The 17,836-nt window shown below is 39.2% G+C and overlaps 3 protein-coding genes across 4 annotated transcripts; 2 read left to right on the top strand and 1 right to left on the bottom strand.

Moving 5' to 3' along the window:
• Window positions 1–598: 598 nt before the first annotated feature.
• Window positions 599–1,187, top strand: LOC122053574 (phytosulfokines-like). Its single transcript, XM_042615598.1, has 2 exons — window positions 599–760; window positions 879–1,187. The coding sequence occupies exons 1-2, from the start codon at window positions 653–655 to the stop codon at window positions 1,002–1,004; spliced, it is 234 nt and encodes a 77-aa protein (XP_042471532.1). The 5' UTR covers window positions 599–652; the 3' UTR covers window positions 1,005–1,187.
• Window positions 1,188–3,704: 2,517 nt separating this feature from the next.
• On the bottom strand, window positions 3,705–5,911 carry LOC122051221 (U-box domain-containing protein 30-like). Its single transcript, XM_042612226.1, has one exon. It carries the CDS (start codon window positions 5,240–5,242, stop codon window positions 3,884–3,886), a length of 1,359 nt encoding a protein of 452 aa, XP_042468160.1. The 5' UTR covers window positions 5,243–5,911; the 3' UTR covers window positions 3,705–3,883.
• Window positions 5,912–13,863: 7,952 nt separating this feature from the next.
• On the top strand, window positions 13,864–17,349 carry LOC122051220 (glycosyltransferase BC10-like). Of its 2 annotated transcripts, XM_042612225.1 has the most exons (3): window positions 13,864–14,345; window positions 14,436–14,546; window positions 16,513–17,349. In XM_042612225.1, exons 1-3 carry the CDS (start codon window positions 14,028–14,030, stop codon window positions 17,152–17,154), a joined length of 1,071 nt encoding a protein of 356 aa, XP_042468159.1. In that variant the 5' UTR covers window positions 13,864–14,027; the 3' UTR covers window positions 17,155–17,349. The 2 variants fall into 2 exon arrangements, with proteins under 2 accessions (XP_042468159.1, XP_042468158.1); XM_042612224.1 differs by having other exon boundaries at window positions 13,870–14,546.
• The last annotated feature ends 487 nt before the right edge of the window (window positions 17,350–17,836 follow it).

Below are 17,836 nucleotides of genomic sequence, written 5' to 3'. Positions count from 1 at the left end.
CCGCTACACATATTTATTTAGGTAAATTTTAAATCCTAAAATTTTGAATCTTCAATTCTAAATTTTAAATACTATTATATCAAAAATACTCTAATCAAAATTAATTAAATTTCATCAAAGTTATTTTCTAATCAAAATTAATTAAATTTCATTAAAATCACTTAATAGAAACAACTAAATAGTTATTACAACATAATAATAATAATAATATATTAGATGTTACACATGGTAACAACTATATAATAATTTCTATATATTATTCCAACTAATTATAATTGCTACATTAACATTCAAAATAAAGAACAACATTATAGTAGCTATTTAATAACTTTTAAGTATTATAACAGCTAATATCCAGTCTCTTTTTTTTTTTATTACAGAAAATATTAATATTTTTATTTTGATTTTTATTTTCAGAAAGAAGGTAGAAGATTCCTGTTTTGTTTCTCTGTTGCGAGTATGAACAACAGAAAGGGCAAAAGCAATAGAACAAATAACCTAGTCGGCAATCAACCTTGTACACACTGCAAAACTAGCTAGTTTTTTTTTTTAATGCAATTTAATTCGAGTTCATTCTATTTGCCTCTATATAAAGCCACCTCCTCCCTCTTCCAACCAAAACAACTCCATCATTAACTCGCTCTATCAGACAATGTCCAAGTCAACCGCCCTCCTCCTCCTCATTGCTCTTCTCCTCTTCGCCTCTCTTGCTGAAGCAGCAAGGCATGAGCCAGCTGATCCCGCAAATGCCCAGCAGCAAGTAAGTTTTATTATTTACTTTTTTTCTCTAGCTTCTTCATTTTTTTTCAATATTGTTACTGAAAAGAAAAAGGTTATACTTTGATAATTTATAAATTTGATGTTGGAAATTTTGATAGGTTGGGGAATCAGAAGAGATAGAGGAAGGCTGTGAACAGGTTGGGGAGGATGAGTGCCTAATGAGGAGAACACTGGAGGCTCACACTGACTACATTTATACTCAAGGGAAGGGCAAGAAGCATTGATATGGATGACAAGCTCTGTTTTTGAAGTTCTTTTTTTATTCTTCTTTATTTGATGAATATTAAATCTCAAGTTTAAGCTGTTATTGCTACCAAAGTTTCTTCTTCTTCTTCTTCTTCTCCTCTTTTTAATATATGTTTCTTTTTCATTAGAATATTAATAAATAATGCTGTTTTTTGAGTTCATGTTACATTTCTTCTGCTCTGTCCTTCTCTTCTTCTGATCCACTGCTGTGTTCCTCGTCGAGGGTAAAAGTGACAGTAGAGAACACTACTCGAAACTCTTATTGTATTGAATCAAACCTTTGATAGAACCAAATAATTGTTTGCAGATATATTGAATCATAAGCTTTTGCTTCTTATTTTTCTGCCCAGATTGTTAAGTTCTTCTTCTCTTTCTCACTTTTCTTTTGTTTTTAAAGTTCGTTGGCTAGGTTTAGCAAGTTCGAAGAAGAGGATTTGCTTTGATTTCAGCATAAAATCTAAAATATGTTTTGTGTTTATTGATCAGATCTTAATGAAATAGAAAGGTGAATTTTAATGACCTTTTAGTAGGGAAGTAACTTTATTGAAAATTTAAAACATCCTAGAAATTTCATGCCAAATCTTTGAAAATGTACAGCTGATGAGTTCTAGAAATAGAAGTTGTGATTTTTTTTAAGGAAATATATTTATTTAAATAAATAAATAAATCTTTAAAAAAAATTTAATAAACTTTAAATATCAAACTGGTCAATGAACCAATTAAATAAATTTTAAAATATAAAAATTTCAAACCACCTCAAATTATCTGCTAAGATTTGAATTTTGTGAAGAAATCTTAGGGAGTTTTTTCACGATCGCCCATATTATCCTCTTTATTATAAAAAAATCTTCCAATAATTTTTTTTATGAGTTGTACAGTATTAAATCATAATTTTTTATTTATTATATTTTTTATTCAATATCTCTATACCCCATCCACATTCCCAATTTTGAGATTATGATTCTTAAAATAAAAACCTCAAAACATCATAGGATTAGAGTTGTTTTTTTTAAAAAAAAAAATATTTCACAAACCTCTTCGAAAATCATCCATTACTAAGCACTAAAAAAAAATAAAGGGTGCATTTAATGTTAATGATATTGTTTGTCTCAGTATGTCTAAATTTTCAGTGGTCAATAATTCGGGAAATAAATGAGCATGCTCAACAAATCAAGGCCAATATTTGGCATCTCTTCTTAGTTTTAATGGAAAATAATGGTGTGTTATTACAATAATGATGATGTTAATGAGCCATCAATGTCGAAGTAATGTGTTACATAAAAACACATGTTTTCTGCACAAAACGTAGTCATCAATTTTTTTTATTAATTCAATTATTCAACTTTTCAAATCTATTAATTACACAGGTGTCCCACCAAAATTTCTCCCTGATAATTAAATAAATCTTAAAAGTACACACAAGAAGCCCAATATTACAAATAATTTGAATTGCATGGCAGTGGTCTTATCCCTTATTATCGTGTCCCGGGACAAAAAAAAAAAAAAATCAAGATCATCTAGCAAAAGTGATTACGTTCATTCAATAGTCGAACGTTAAGGGTTTTTTTCTCTAAAAATCTGTGGTGATTAAAGATCAATGCACGAGCCGTCATTATCAGCACCGAACCAATATGAAGGTCTTATTCATGTTTGACCGTGCAAGAAAAGTGTGGCATTCCGTGTGCACGCACAGATCTTAAGTCAAGCGCGCACTAACTCAAGCTCCTAAACATTTGTTCACGCAATCAAATGGGAAAGGAACCCTCCAAATATGAGTGCACATTCGATTAATTTGATATTAATTTTGTATAAAATTTTTATTATTATTTTAAATAAATTTAATTAATTTAATATTAACTGAAATAACTAATTTGATTAATTCAGTTTCAATACAACTTTGATTTAATTCGATTAATCAATACTAAATCAATTTTCGATTAATTCATGGATCGAATTAACCGAATACTCCTCCTGTCTCCAATAAATTTGATGGAACGCTCCTTTCACACGAGGCAATGAGGGAGGCTGATAACTTAAGATCCACACTATATTTCCTCCCAAGCAAAGCAACCTCTCTGTGGGAGCTGATATCTTATCTCAAAGCTGTACTGCTGCTGCTCACCAGACTTAGCAGCTTGCCAGTCTTCCCTTCTTGAAGTGGCATGCACAGAGAGGCAGAATCAGAGAGGCCCGCACCTCTCACTGCCAGCGTCAACGGCTACTCGTTGAGTGCAAAGAAAGGAAGCCAATAAAAAGGGCCATGACTTGCTTGCTCGAGTGTCTCCCAGTGTGTGTCATGTCTTCATGGCCCATCTCCTGTCACTTTCGATTCCCTGAAAGCAATTTGGGATGTCGATCGCCCATCTTGGTCACCGGTCAATGGTCATCACGTCCTCACGCACCTAAAAAGTTAAAGTCGAAGCCAAAAAAGCAGAAGCATTTTGTGGTGCAATTAGGCCACTCATTCCATCACCACTTTGTGGATAATCAATGCTAAGAATAGGCTTGTTCAGTAGGTCTCTAGCCTCCGCTTTCTGATGCCTTACAGCACTGGAGTTCCTATTTTAATGATTTATAAAAGTGAGAATCGAAATCAACTTGAAACTAACAGTTCTGAAAGGAATGTGAATCTTTGCAGTTTCAAACACCACGGCAAGGAGATTCATAAGCTCACCAGCTTATTAAACATGAAGATCTCTTCTTTTATCAAGAATGGGAGTTCCATGTATATAGATAGAACTGTGCACAAGAAGCAGGAGCCTCCTTGAGTCATGAGGATCCAATATCCTGATCCAAACTTGCAAATGCTCACATCTTCGATCGCGGATTGTTAACGATAAATTTATGATTCGGGTAGCTATTGGAATGTTCTCGTTAGATTGCACTTGGAAATGAACACAGTTGTGGGATAATTGTGACTGCATAGCTTCAGTAGCTCGGCAGCCTGTTGCTTCGTCTCCGGATTGCAACCGCTTTGGATCACGAGCAGTAGCTTCGCGGCCAGCCCGGCCTCAACGGCAAGGAAACTACACTCGTCGGGGGCTAGCCGGCAGACGGACTGTAATATAGACAATGCATGTTGAGTACAAGCTTGAGAGGCATTCATCAAGATCCTCACTGCCGTGGGAATGGCCTGAGGGCAATCCTTCAATGCAGACAATCCGACCGGTGTGCTTGAAAGATCATTCAAGATCTGCAATGCAGGTTCTACCGACTTCGGCTCCCGTTTCGGGTTCGACAATAGCTCCACCAGCTGCGGCACCGCGCCGACGCGCACCATCAAGCTGCGGGCTTGCTCGTGAGAGGAGGAGATGGCCTTGAGCAAGCTGAGTCCGGCAGCGACTCCGTTCTGATGCCGCTTGTCCTTCACCAATCTCAGCAATGCCACCAAGAGGCTCATGCTCGACACCACCTCCGGCCGGAAACTCTTCGCGCACATCAGCATTCCGAGGAGCCTCGCGGAATTGATCTTGGTATCGATTGTGCCTTCGCTGAGAAGGTCCACCACGTGGGAGATCTTTGCCGGCTGCATCAAATTGGTGAATGCCACTGAATCTAAAGTGAGGTTGACCAGAATGGCGATCACCTCGGAGCCGACGGCGTGGGAGGTGAAGGGGCCGAGGAGAGAGGAAAGGAGCGTCGCCCCGCCGGCATCTACCACGGACTTGTCGACGGATGGGTGGGCGGCGATGGTTTTGCGCAGGTCCTTGAGGGCTTGGACTCTTGCTTGCCCCTTGGCGTTCTTTAGGGTTTGGACGAGATCGGCGGCGCGGCCCTGCACGTCCTCTGCTCGCTTCTTCATCTGGAGGTAGCGCTGGGAGAACCAGGCGTTGATGAGGTGGTGGAGGGTCCAGTTAGGAGTGACGGCGTCGTCCCAGAGTTCCTGCATCGTCGTTGGACAGGTGAGGTGCCCCGTGGAGAACCACTTGAGGATGTTAGCGCGCTCGTAGGTCTGGCCGGTGATGAGAGTGACGGGATCCACCATGGGCTCGAGGGAGATCGGGCAGATGAACACCGAGGGCATCTCCTCCACCGCCACGGCGGAATCGAGCTCCTCGATCATCTTCCGCAGGTCAAACTTCTCGGAAGCGGCTTCCAAGGTGCCTCCGCCGGCGCCAGAGCCGCCCAAAATTCCGTCTTTGACGGCGGTCTCCAGATCTATGATCTGCCCACCGCCCGCCGTCCTCCAGGAAGCGTGCTGCTGGTACTGTGGCATCGCTGATAACCGCAATCACCAAATTTTGCATCCCAAAGCAAGACGAAAGCAGAAACTGCTGGAAGCGGAGGACTTGAGAGCTCCGATAACCTCCGCTTCGGAAGCGCCGGCCAAAAAGCAACCTGTAATCATCGCCAATATGATGAACTTACAATCGAACACGTTCTCTCCCAAAGGCCCCTTCTTCCTCTCTCCCAAAGCCCTATTTCGCACAGGGACTTGCTCGGCGCTCAGAAAAAGGCGAAATCATCAGCGAGCAAAGACGCAAATCAGGAGGGAAAAAAAGGGAAGAGCAAAAGGTAGTGAAAGAGACCGAAATCTGGTCCAAACAACTCAAACAAGACGAAAAAACCAGCAAATTGCCAGCTTTTTAGAGTTCATAGAGTGCCTCGCCTCCCAGCTCGCAGGCGAAGCAAAGAGATCTAATGCGACCTGGTAAACTACGAAGGAGATAAGATTCACGGAGAGCGATGAGATTAAACTATTGAATAACGAAATCTGCATTTAAAAAAGGAACGATTTTGAAAAGGGAGGCGATGCACTCTCTCTCTCTCCAGCTTCCCTTTCCGGCTTCTTCAGCGCAGAACAGAAAAGAGAAAGGGGAGGCCGGGAGGGGACGACCGGAAGTAGCCGGTTGCGTGACGTCTCGGTTAGAGACCGCACGTGTATACCGTCTTGTGCCCGTCGCCGTAAACTCCACTCCAGCTTTTTTCGATGAGCATCGCCCAAATCTTCTAAATTCCATCTTCACCCTTAAAACCGAATTTATTTATTTCGACCAAACAAACATTTATTGTTTACGGTTATAAAAAATAATATTTTTATGAAATGTCTTAAGGAGATGTCTTGATTATGAAATTTAATATTTCCCTCAAAGATCAGAATCTTTGACCAGCGATTTAGACCACTTGTGGGATAAGGAAGTGACGTGGACGGTGTGGATTCGATATGATCTTTTTGTTGATCGACAACTTAGGGCATCTAATGGTTAATTTCTATCCCAGGGTTTTTTTTTATAATTTTTAAAATGCCACATAATTTATCACATCACCAATAATTTCTAGATAATTTTTTTATACTGGACCTATTTTATAAATCATATATCTTTATTTATTAGTCTCTATATAATTTTTATTTTTAATATTTTAATTAATTATGATTTTTAATTTAATTTATTTATAATTTTTAATTGATATATTAATTAATTTTATTTTTAATTTATGTTAATTTATAATATTTATTTAATATTTAATTAACTCATAAATTTCAATTTAATTATAATGATTTATAGATTATTTTAACTTTATTTTCAAAATAATAATTTACTAATCATTTTATTAAAAATTTATCTTTACTTAAAAAATTACTACTGATCATGAAATCAAACATTATAATTAAATAATTTATAAAATTAACTTCTCTGGAAAATAATTCACAGATACCATAATTTTTAAAAAAATTATTTTAAAAAGGTCAAACATATAATATTATTTTATGATCATTCGCTTCATCTCCAAAAGAAAAAAATAAATTTAATTTTTCACAACGACTCTTACTAAAAACCTTAAATTTCACTTTCACACAGCGATTAAAATTTTTTTTTGTTGAGTTTTTTAATTTTACAAACCGGTTAAAAATTTGGCATTGCAAATGCCCTTAGTTATGTGTGTTGGGAGTAAACTCATTTACAATCTGTGTGATCGTCTCAGTAGCTCTTTAGTCTTTTCTACGCTTCCGAGTGTGTACCAGAGTCACAAGAACTTACAATCTAGTAGGTTTGAGCAGATAATCTCAAACTGTCGACTCTAGCGAGCCGAGCCACGCGGCGAGTAGATGAGTCGCGGACACCGTGAGTTGTCGAGTGGCGCCACGTTGCTGCTGAGAGTTGCTGACAGGATGTCGAAAGCTGCAACACGAACTCAGAGTGGATGTTGAGTCCAGCAGAGCGCTGTCTCCTTAAAACAGATTCGGCCCCTCCGCGGTGCTCAGAGGATTAAGTGGACGTCTGCTTCCAGGATAAAACGACAGGATCACGAGCACAACCGAGCACTGATTGTCGTGACGATCTGAACTAGATCCGAAAACTATCACAATTTCTATCGAGCAAAAGAAGTGCACAACAGAAGGGAAAGAAACATGGGGAGTCAAGGAGGAATGAAAGCATGCTCACAACACAAAGCTTACTGGAGCACTTAAGCTTTTCTCTCTCACTGCTCACTTAAGCTCACTTCAGCTTCTGTTATTCTTTTCCATTCCTCTCAAAGGTCTTTATATAGACCTGTGCTTGCAAGGCTTTGGCTTGCATGCTTGCCAGCAAGCTGTTGGCTGCAAGCATGCTTGCATGCTTGCCAGCAAGCCACAACGTGCCTTGCTGTTGGCTGCAAGTAAAAAGAGCAAGCCACATTGTGGCTTGCATGCTTGTCAACACGTGGATTGCCACGTGGCGTGTAAGTAAGTTGGCGATCTTGGCTTTGGCTTGTATACTGGCAAACAAGTTGCCTTACGCAGACATACCGTGTCCTGACTGATTTTAACGAGCAATGGGTTGATGTCCTCCGGACCCTGGATTTCCAACCCCCTTTGTTCCGAATCAGTCGGAAAGCCTTGCTTTCAATCGTTGTGGGACTACAACCCACACGTCGCGTTTTCATTCAATTTTTCAACAATCCCCACATGAATGAAAACAAGGATTTGTGATAGTCTTCGACAGTTGAGTCGAGTATAGGATAGGTAGGTGTTACCCTTTGAACCTTCCCTTGTAAACTCTGTTTGCTCACTGGCTAATTAGTAGACGTGATGTCTTTGAACTGTTCGGCTGTTGGTGTAAGCATGGACAGATCTTACCCAAGACTCTTCCTGATATAGCTCAGGTCTTATGAGTGTGTTCGTTCTTGGCAATGAACACGCCTGGTTTTGTGAGAAGTTCTAAGAATTGTGCCTCCAATTCTCTTCGAAGCGGCTTCACTTCTTTCTCACATAGGTGATCTCTCAAGAGTTGTCATTACTCTTTTTTATCATTAAAAGTCTATCGGCTTACCCTGGTCTGGTCACTGTTTCATCGGGCTACCCACAATGTATCTAGTCAGTGCAGATTAGTTGACCCTTTGAACCTAGTTCTTGGGATCTCCAGTCAGCATAGGTTGGGTGTCCTCTGCACTGATTGCTGACAACGACATCATGTCATTCCCTGTGATGAGCTTGCAACTAACTCTCAATTTAACCCCCTGGTTAGCGGATCTGCTAAGTTATCCTTTGACTTCACATAGTCAACAGTGATAACACCAGTTGAGAATGGTAAGTCTACGACGTATATGTCTAGACTTACCATTATACAGATAACTTTGTGCCCCGACCGATTGCTGATCGACTATCACAATGTATGCAAATCGGCGGCATAAGTTTTAGCCAATGTGGAATATCTTCTAAGAATTATCGTAGTCATTCAGCCTCTTCACCACATTTGTCTTGCTACAAACTCAGATTCCATCGTGGATCTGGTTATTACGGTTTGCTTAGAAGATTTCAAGGAAATGGCTGCACCAACTAGAGTGAAGACATATCCACTCGTAAACTTAGAGTCTTGTATATCAGATATCCAACTTGCATCGCTGTATCCTTCGATCACAGCAGAATATCTTGTATAGTGCAGTCCATATTCACAAGTGTACCTTAAGTACCTCAATACTCTTGTTATCCCTTTCCAGTGCTCAATACCGGGATTACTCGTGTATCTGCTCAGTTTGCTTACTACGTAGGCTAAGTCTGGTCGTGTACAACTCATCAAGTATATCAGACTTCCAATCACTCGAGCGTATTCTATCTGCGAGATACTTTCACCTCGATTTTTCGATAGATGTTGACTCGTCTCTATCGGCGTTCGTGCCAACGCAGTATCACTCTTGGTGAATTTCTCAAGAATCTTGTCCACGTAATGGGACTGATTAAGAACAAGTCCTTCTGTTGTTCTAAGAATTTTGATTCCTAGAATCACATCAGCTAGGCCCATGTCTTTCATGTCAAATCTTGAGTTCAACATGTCTTTAGTGGATTTGATTATCTTATCATTACTCCCAATGATAAGTATGTCATCTACATAGAGGCACAAGATGACATAGTCATTCTCTGTGGCTCTCATGTAGACACATTTATCACATTCATTGATCTTGAATCCACATTCCTTCATGGCATTATCAAATTTCTCATGTCACTGCTTTGGTGCTTGTTTCAAGCCATATAATGACTTCACCAATCTACAGACCTTGTGTTTCTGTCCTGACACAGAAAACCCCTCAGGTTGGTCCATATAGATTTCCTCTTCTAAATCCCCGTTTAGAAAGGCTGTCTTTACATCCATTTGATGTATTTCGAGATTCCATAGAGCAGCGATAGACAACAATACTCTAATGGAAGTTATTCTAGATACCGGAGAGTATGTATCGAAGTAATCAAGGCCTTCTCGTTGTCGGTATCCTTTGATTACCAATCTGGCCTTGTATTTATCGATTGTGCCATCTGCTTTCATTTTCTTCTTGAAGATCCACTTATACCCTAGTGGTTTACTTCCCGGAGGAAGATCCACAAGTTCCCAAGTCTGATTTTGCAAGATAGATTCTATCTCAGATGCAATTGTCTCTTTCCAGTGAGGTCCATCAAAAGAGCCTACAGCTTCTGAGTAACTTCGGGGCTCACTTTCCAACATGAATGTGATAAAATCCGATCCATAGGTTTTTTCTACCCGAACTCTTTTACTTCGTCTAGGCTCAACCTCTAAGGGTTCCTCGTCATCATTATCTTCTTCTTCGCCTGGTGTTTCGGTTGCCCGTTTTGAGGAGTTAGCATCCTCTCGGGTCTTCTATGGAAACACATGCTCGAAGAACAAGATATTTCTCGATTCGATTATCGAGTTCTTGTGTATCTCCGGTATGTGTGACTCATACACACAAAATCTATAAACAGTGTTGTTTTGTGCATAACCAATGAATATGCAATCAACAGTCTTTGGTCTTATCTTGATCCTTTTCGGATCAGGTACCAACACTTTGGCAAGACACCCCCACATTCGTAAATATTTGTAGGACGGTTGTCTTCCATTCCACAACTCATAAGGACTCTTTTCTATTTTCTTCCGTGGCACATTATTTAAAAGGTAATTAGCTATTAACACAGCTTCCCCCTACATGAACTCTGGCAGTCCAGAGCTTAATAGCAGAGCATTCATCATCTCCTTTAGAGTTCGATTCTTTCGCTCAGGAGCTCCATTTTGTTGAGGAGTATAAGGAGCTGTTATTTCGTGTTTGATCCCATGTTCAACACACAACTCAGCGAATGGTGATACATATTCACCGCCTCGGTCACTTCGAATCACCTTAATCTTTCTATTACGCTGATTTTCAACCTTATTTTTATAGAGAGCAAATTTCTCTATAACTTCATCCTTACTTTTGAGAAGATACACATAACAGTATTTTGTGTTATCATCTATAAAAATGATGAAATATTTATTACCACAACGTGTTGGCGTACCTTTTAGGTCGCACAGATCAGTGTGGATTAGGTCAAGTGGTTCATTACTTCTTTCAATATGTTGAAAGGATGACCTTGTCATTTTCGCTTCAACACAAATCTCACACTTGTGTTTTGGGTCAAGGTGGAATGTAGGTATGCTTTGCATGTTTATTAATCTACGCAATACATCGTAATTAACATGTCCTAGTCTACCATGCCACAAACACGAACACTCAAGCATATAAGTGGAAGAGCTTTCATTTTTATTTATCTTGGGTCTAATGGTCATTACATTGAGCTTAAACAGCCCATCAGATACATAGCCCCTTCCTATAAACATTCCATTTTTGGACAATACAACTCTGTCCGACTCAAAAACAATGCGAAAGCCATGCTTGCTCAAAAGTGATCCGGACACTAGATTCTTCCAAATCTCCGAAACATACAGCACATTGTTCAGAGTGAGGTCCTTGCCCGAGGTCATCTTCAGCACCACCTTTCCTTGGCCCATGATGTCCGAGGTTGCTGAGTTCCCCATGAACAGTTTGTCTCCAATGACTTCTTCGAAGTTGTGGAGTAGCTCCTTGCTGCAGCACACATGTCTGGTGGCTCCAGTATCGATCCACTATTGCCGAAGATTGGAACCTATTAGGTTCACCTCGGAGATCACGTCGCAGAGATTCATATCCTGTTCTCCTGCCAGGTTGGTCTCAGGCTTTTTCTTCTTTGGCCTTTTACAGTCTGAAGCCTTGTGACCCATACGATCACAATTGTAGCATTTCCCTAAGAACTTCTTCTTCATGTTTTGTCCTTTGGGTTGCGTCGTGGAAGATTTTGGATGCTTCCGTTTTGAGCTTTGTCCGTGCTCAACAACATTGGCTTTTACAGTAGCCTGAGAGAACAGTTTTCTCTCCGAATTCTTGTTGTCTTCTTCTATACGAAGGCGAACAACAAGTTCCTCCAGGTTCATTTCCTTCCGCTTGTGCTTCAGATAATTCTTAAAGTCCTTCCAGCCAGTTGGTAGTTTTTCGATGATAGCGGCCACTTGGAAGGTTTTGCTCAGAGTCATACCTTCTGAGTGAATTTCTTGTAAGAGTATTTGAAGCTCCTGGACTTGATTGATTACAGACTTCGAGTCACTCATCTTATAATCCAGGAAACGACCAACAATAAACTTGTTTGCCCCAGCATCCTCCGATTTATATTTCTTGTCCAGAGATTCCCACAGTTCCTTTGTCGTTTTTATCTCACAATATACAAGATAGAGTGAGTCGGCAAGATTGTTAAGGATGTAGTTTCGACAGAGGAACTCAGACTCGTTCCATTTGTCGATAAGAAGGAGGGTGTTCACCTCATCTACACCCTTAACAACCTTGGGAATCTCCTCGGTTAAGATACGTGTCAGACCAGCGTGGTTAAGTAGAAGAACATCTTCTGCTGCCACCGCTTGAAATTCACTCCTGTGAATTTTTCTAGCTTTTCCCCGTGATTGATTGACACGTTCCCAATCGGGGCGGAGGAGGCCGGCACATGTTGAGCCTGTTGCATCTCAACATTTTCTGCCGCCATGGTAACAGAACGAATCTGTTTTAAGTTTTGTTGGGAGTAAACCCGTTTACAATCTGTGTGATCGTCTCAGAAACTCTTTTCCATGCTTCCGAGTGTGTACCAGAGTCACAAGAACTTACAATCTAGTAGGTTTGAGCAGATAATCTCAAACTGTCGACTCTAGCGAGCCGAGCCACGCGGCGAGTAGATGAGTCGCGGACACCGTGAGTTGTCGAGCGGCGCCACGTTGCTGCTGAGAGTTGCTGACAGGATGTCGAGAGCTGCAACACGAACTCAGAGTGGATGTCGAGTCCAGCAGAGCGCTGTCTCCTTAAAACAGATTCGGCCCCTCCGCGGTGCTCAGAGGATTAAGTGGACGTCTGTTTCCAGGATAAAACGACAGGATCACGAGCACAACCGAGCACTGATTGTCGTGACGATCTGAACTAGATCCGAAAACTATCACAATTTTTGTTGAGCAAAAGAAGTGCACAACAGAAGAGAAAGAAACATGAGGAGTCAAGGAGGAATGAAAGCGTGCTCACAACACAAAGCTCGTGCTCACAACACAAAGCTTACCGGAGCACTTAAGCTTTTCTCTCTCACTGCTCACTTAAGCTCACTTCAACTTCTGTTGTTCTTTTCCATTCCTCTCAAAGGTCTTTATATAGATCTGTGCTTGCAAGCTTTTGACTTGCATGCTTGCCAGCAAGCCACAACGTGGCTTGCTGTTGGCTGCAAGCAAAAAGAGCAAGCCACGTTGTGGCTTGCATGCTTGTCAACACGTGGATTGCCACGTGGCGTGTAAGCAAGTTGGGCATCTTGGCTTTGGCTTGTATACTGGCCAACAAGTTGTCTTACACAGACATATCGTGTCCTGACTGATTTTTACGAGCAATGGGTTGATGTCCTCCGGGCCCTGAATTTCCAACTCCCTTTGTTCCGAATTATTCGGAAAGCCTTGCTTTCAATCGTTGTGGGACTACAACCCACACGTTACGTTTTCATTCAATTTTTCAACAATGTGGTCGTAAGTAAATCACAGTGTAGGACGGACTATCATGCAATAATTCGAATTTCTCACACGATACATCATATGTTTTCAAATATACTAGATCATTTACCTTACGTGTGATGTAGAGATAAAATATTTTTAATTTTTAAATATTTAAAAATTGAGTCTCTATTCTATTTATTGAACGGATGAATTTTTCTTAATAAATAATTTATTAAAATTCGTTACATGTAGTATCTAATTTAATTTAATAGTAAAACATATACATTTTTTTTATTTACTTTGTAGTAAGTAAAAAAATATGCACGGACTGAATGAATCATCTCAAAAATGAATCGATACCTTCATTTTCTTAAAAAGAAAATAAATAAATAAGGTCGCATATGGAGTAAACAAATTAACAAATTATTATACTTGCTCTTGATCAAATGACACACTTTCAAGTAAACAAATTATTTTTTATTTTATTTTACTTTACTTTACTTTTTAATAGGATAAATATTCACTCTATTTTATTTGTTTTTTTTTCAGTTGTTTAGTCTAATTCAGTGCAGTTCAGTTCCGTCTGTCGCACTCTCCCACCTTTAATGAACCACTCACCTAATCCTTTTTCGACCCGATTCAGATCTTTCCTTCTCAATTAGGGTTCTTGGCCTTCGATTTGGTGCATGGCGAGATCCTTTTCCTCTTCGGCCTCCCTGTTATGATCTAACGACAATGCCGCCGAGGGTTCCCTCGTTGGAGGATCTCAAGGACTCGGCACCGGCGTCGAGGGCGGCGCAGCCGCGTGCCTTTCCCTCGCTCCTTCTCCGGGTCTTCCTCCCTCTCCTCGCCCTCGGCGTCGTCGGCTTCTCAGCACTCGGCATCTACGTGACTTGGCAGATCGGCTCCCTGCCCGCGGCCGCCAGCAGCGCTGGCGGTCCCCCCTGCTTCGAGGAATCGCTTGGCCTCGACCGCTGGATCCGGCCGCCCGTCAACCTGATGCATTCGATGAGCGACGAGGAGCTGCTTTGGCGCGCGTCCTGGGCGCCTCAGGTTAATAAGTACCCCTTCAAGAGGATTCCCAAAGTTGCGTTCATGTTCTTGACGAAGGGGCCGCTGCCGCTGTCTCCTCTCTGGGAAAAGTTTTTCAGAGGAAATGAAGGCCGTTACTCGATCTACGTTCATTCCCTTCCGTCTTACGAAGCCAACTTCACCTCCACTTCTGTCTTTTACCAGAGGCAGATCCCTAGTAAGGTATTCTATCCACTATCTAATAAAAATTACATCTTTTTGGTATCATTTTCATTTATGAATAAATAGCAGAATGCTTCCTCTACATTTTAGATGATCCAAAATAATGGGATAAAATTCAGTGAATTTAATTCCTAATCTGAATTCCCAAATTCACTGTACAGTCAAAAGGGATAGAATAATTTTCTTTGCTCCTCAAAGATGAACTTTCATGACTTTTTTTTTTATACATTTGACTATGTCTACATTAACAACGTTCAATTCATTTTTTTTTTTAATCTACAACGAATAATAATCATAATGTGTTCTGAGATGATTACTTCAAAGCTTAGCTTGTTTCATATTTCTGAATCTATATCTTCTTCTTCTTCTTCTTCTTTTTCTTCTTCTTTATAAACTTGATGAAAGTAGATACTGCACAGTAGACATCTTCTAAAGGTCTATTAGGCAAAAGTGCATTCAAGAGTTATATGTTGGAGATAGAAGGACAACAGCACAATTGTGACACCACAAATTAGTTTCAAATGGCAAATATTGCATCAATGAAGAAGTTTTGTAAGTCTAGATGAGTGAGCTTCTATTAACTTAAGATTAAGTATTTTGGGTCAATGGTTTCATTGATAAATCAATAGGTTAGTTCTCTCATTCAAGCGAATCATGGCAATTGGAAGTATAATGATGTATTGAAAAGGGATGCATTCTTAAATGAGTGTGCTGCTATTAATTTGAGATTAAATATTTTGGGCTAATGGGTTCATTTGACAAATTACTGGGTTAATTCTCTTATCTGAACAAGTCATTTCAACAACTGAAGGGAGAGCTTATATATATATATATATGAGTTTTAGCCAACACCCATCCGTGCACGACTCCGTGGTAGATTCCTTTTAAATGTTTCTTTAGTATGTTTTTCATATTCTTGTTTTGTAAAACGAATCATTGTTTGAAAGGTTACATATTGCTGAACTTCATAGTTCAATCGAGCTATATACTAATTATCTTTGAATCTTGTAACATAGAATGCTTTATCTGGTTGATAAGAATCTCAAACAGATGATTGATTTGCCATTTTAGTCAAACAACATATTTCTTTTGCATTCATACTCTTAGATTAATAAATCTTTTTCGCATAGAATAACTATTGTCATCAACTAAAAGATGATTTCTGATATGATATAATGTCTAAATCACTATTAATTTCAACTTCCTTACCACTATGTGCATCGAGGGGACAAATTTCTCTTCTCAGTCACTATTAGTTGCCAAGCCCACCTTGCCTACTATTGACTTTGCACTTTCACTTGACAAAAATTTCTTCTTCAATGCCATCAATGACTTTGAGATTTCACTTTCCTCGACCTTATACATGTATAATATGCATGTTCATTATTTCTTTGCTCTTTTATAATGGTTTCAGTCTAATATCTATTAGTTGCCAAGCCCACCTTGCCTACTATTGACTTTGCACTTTCACTTGACAAAAATTTCTTCTTCAATGCCATCAATGACTTTGAGATTTCACTTTCCTCGACCTTATACATGTATAATATGCATGTTCATTATTTCTTTGCTCTTTTATAATGGTTTCAGTCTAATATCTATTATATTGGATATAATTTAATTTCTTATAATAGTAACATATTTTCTTGTATGAATTGCCAATTTTAGTGTGCATAACAATATTCTCTTTCTTCCATCATTTGTTTAAAGATTGACCTATTGTAGGGTAATCGACAAATGAACTGATGGAAGACTGTAAGGATTTTGTCTTCCAAAAATAATACAGATGAATTGCAATTATAAAACATTTGTGATGGGGTTGCTGAATGAAATTGAAAATAACTTGGAATAACAACATCATCAATTTGAACTTAGTTATGTTAGATTGTGTGGTTTAAGCTTTATGTATCTTCATAGCTTCTAGTCACATTCTTTTTACAGTGATATTGACAAAATATCTCATGAATAGGTGTCTGAATGGGGGCAGATGAGCATGTGTGATGCTGAGAGACGGCTCCTCGCAAATGCTCTACTTGATATTTCGAATGAATGGTTCCTTCTATTGTCCGAGTCATGCATTCCGCTATATGATTTCATCATAACCTACCAATACTTGATGCGATCAAGATACAACTTCATCGGGGTGACTGATGATCCAGGTCCATATGGGAGGGGAAGGTACAATCCTGAAATGGCTCCCGAGGTGAGCATCGAGCAATGGCGCAAGGGTTCTCAATGGTTTGAAGTGAACCGCAAACTGGCCATCTACATAATTAAGGACACCATGTATTACCCGAAATTTGAGAAATACTGCAGGCCACATTGCTACGTCGACGAACACTACTTCCCAACCATGCTTTACATCCAATCGCCTAATTTTCTTGCGAACAGGAGTCTCACTTGGGTTGACTGGTCTAGAGGGGGTGCTCACCCAGCAACCTTTGGCAGGAAAGACATAACAGAAGCATTTTTAATGAAAGTTATCGCAGGCAAAAACTGTTCATACAACGATCAACTTTCAACAATGTGTTACCTCTTCGCCAGGAAGTTTGCACCGAATGCGCTGGAGCCTTTGTTACAATTGGCACCCACCATTCTCGGTTTTGGATAGCTCCATTTTTTGCAACAGGGGTCGTTCAGAGGTCAGCCAAAAACATGAATTGATGGACTTTTTCAATGAATTTAAGTACTGAGATTTTGTAAAACTTTTACATTTTTAGTTTTGAAATAGGTCTTATTTTTATTTTCATTGTACAGCAACTCGGCTATTATTTTATACACGCGATAAATTGATTGGGTTTGGATATATCTTCTTATGCCCTATATACACTTTCACAGATGCTGGATTGCAGTTTTTTTTAAAGTATGTTTAATAGTTTCTAGGGAATTTTTTATTTTGCTCTTAGAAGTTTATTTGTTTGTTTTTTTAAAAGATATATATATTTTTAAAAATTTGATTCACTAACAAACTAACAAATTAAAAACAAACCAAAAGTGTTTATGTTCAAGTGGATGAAAACTTAACGAAACGAATGTGGTTGGAAAATTAAACAAAATAAAAAAGGGTAAAAATTAAACAGATGGCTTAAATTTAGTAAATCATCAAAAATAGACGTTCAACTTTTCGAGAAATATTTTTACTTTAAACGTTACTATAGTAGTTATGACTACCTATTACAACGCTTAATAACTTATAGAATACTATTATAATATAGCAATGACTTAGTAGTTTTTATAATTGCACAATAGCTAGTTAGTATCTTTTAAAATTGTTTTAAAATAATTTTGATCAA

The sequence above is a fragment of the Zingiber officinale genome, chromosome 3A, assembly GCF_018446385.1.
Source record: "Zingiber officinale cultivar Zhangliang chromosome 3A, Zo_v1.1, whole genome shotgun sequence".
NCBI lineage: Eukaryota > Viridiplantae > Streptophyta > Magnoliopsida > Zingiberales > Zingiberaceae > Zingiber > Zingiber officinale.
The sequence above is the reverse complement of the archived record's forward strand: the minus strand, read 5'-3'. Positions and strand labels throughout refer to the sequence as shown.

Coding starts and splice junctions, on each gene's coding strand:
- LOC122051221 (XM_042612226.1), bottom strand. CDS start 5,242: ATGCCACAGTACCAGCAGCACGCTTCCTGGAGGACGGCGGGCGGTGGG.
- LOC122051220 (XM_042612224.1), top strand. CDS start 14,028: ATGCCGCCGAGGGTTCCCTCGTTGGAGGATCTCAAGGACTCGGCACCG. Junction 14,547..16,512: donor AGAGGCAGATCCCTAGTAAG/GTATTCTATCCA, acceptor TCTCATGAATAG/GTGTCTGAATGGGGGCAGAT.
- LOC122053574 (XM_042615598.1), top strand. CDS start 653: ATGTCCAAGTCAACCGCCCTCCTCCTCCTCATTGCTCTTCTCCTCTTC. Junction 761..878: donor CCGCAAATGCCCAGCAGCAA/GTAAGTTTTATT, acceptor AAATTTTGATAG/GTTGGGGAATCAGAAGAGAT.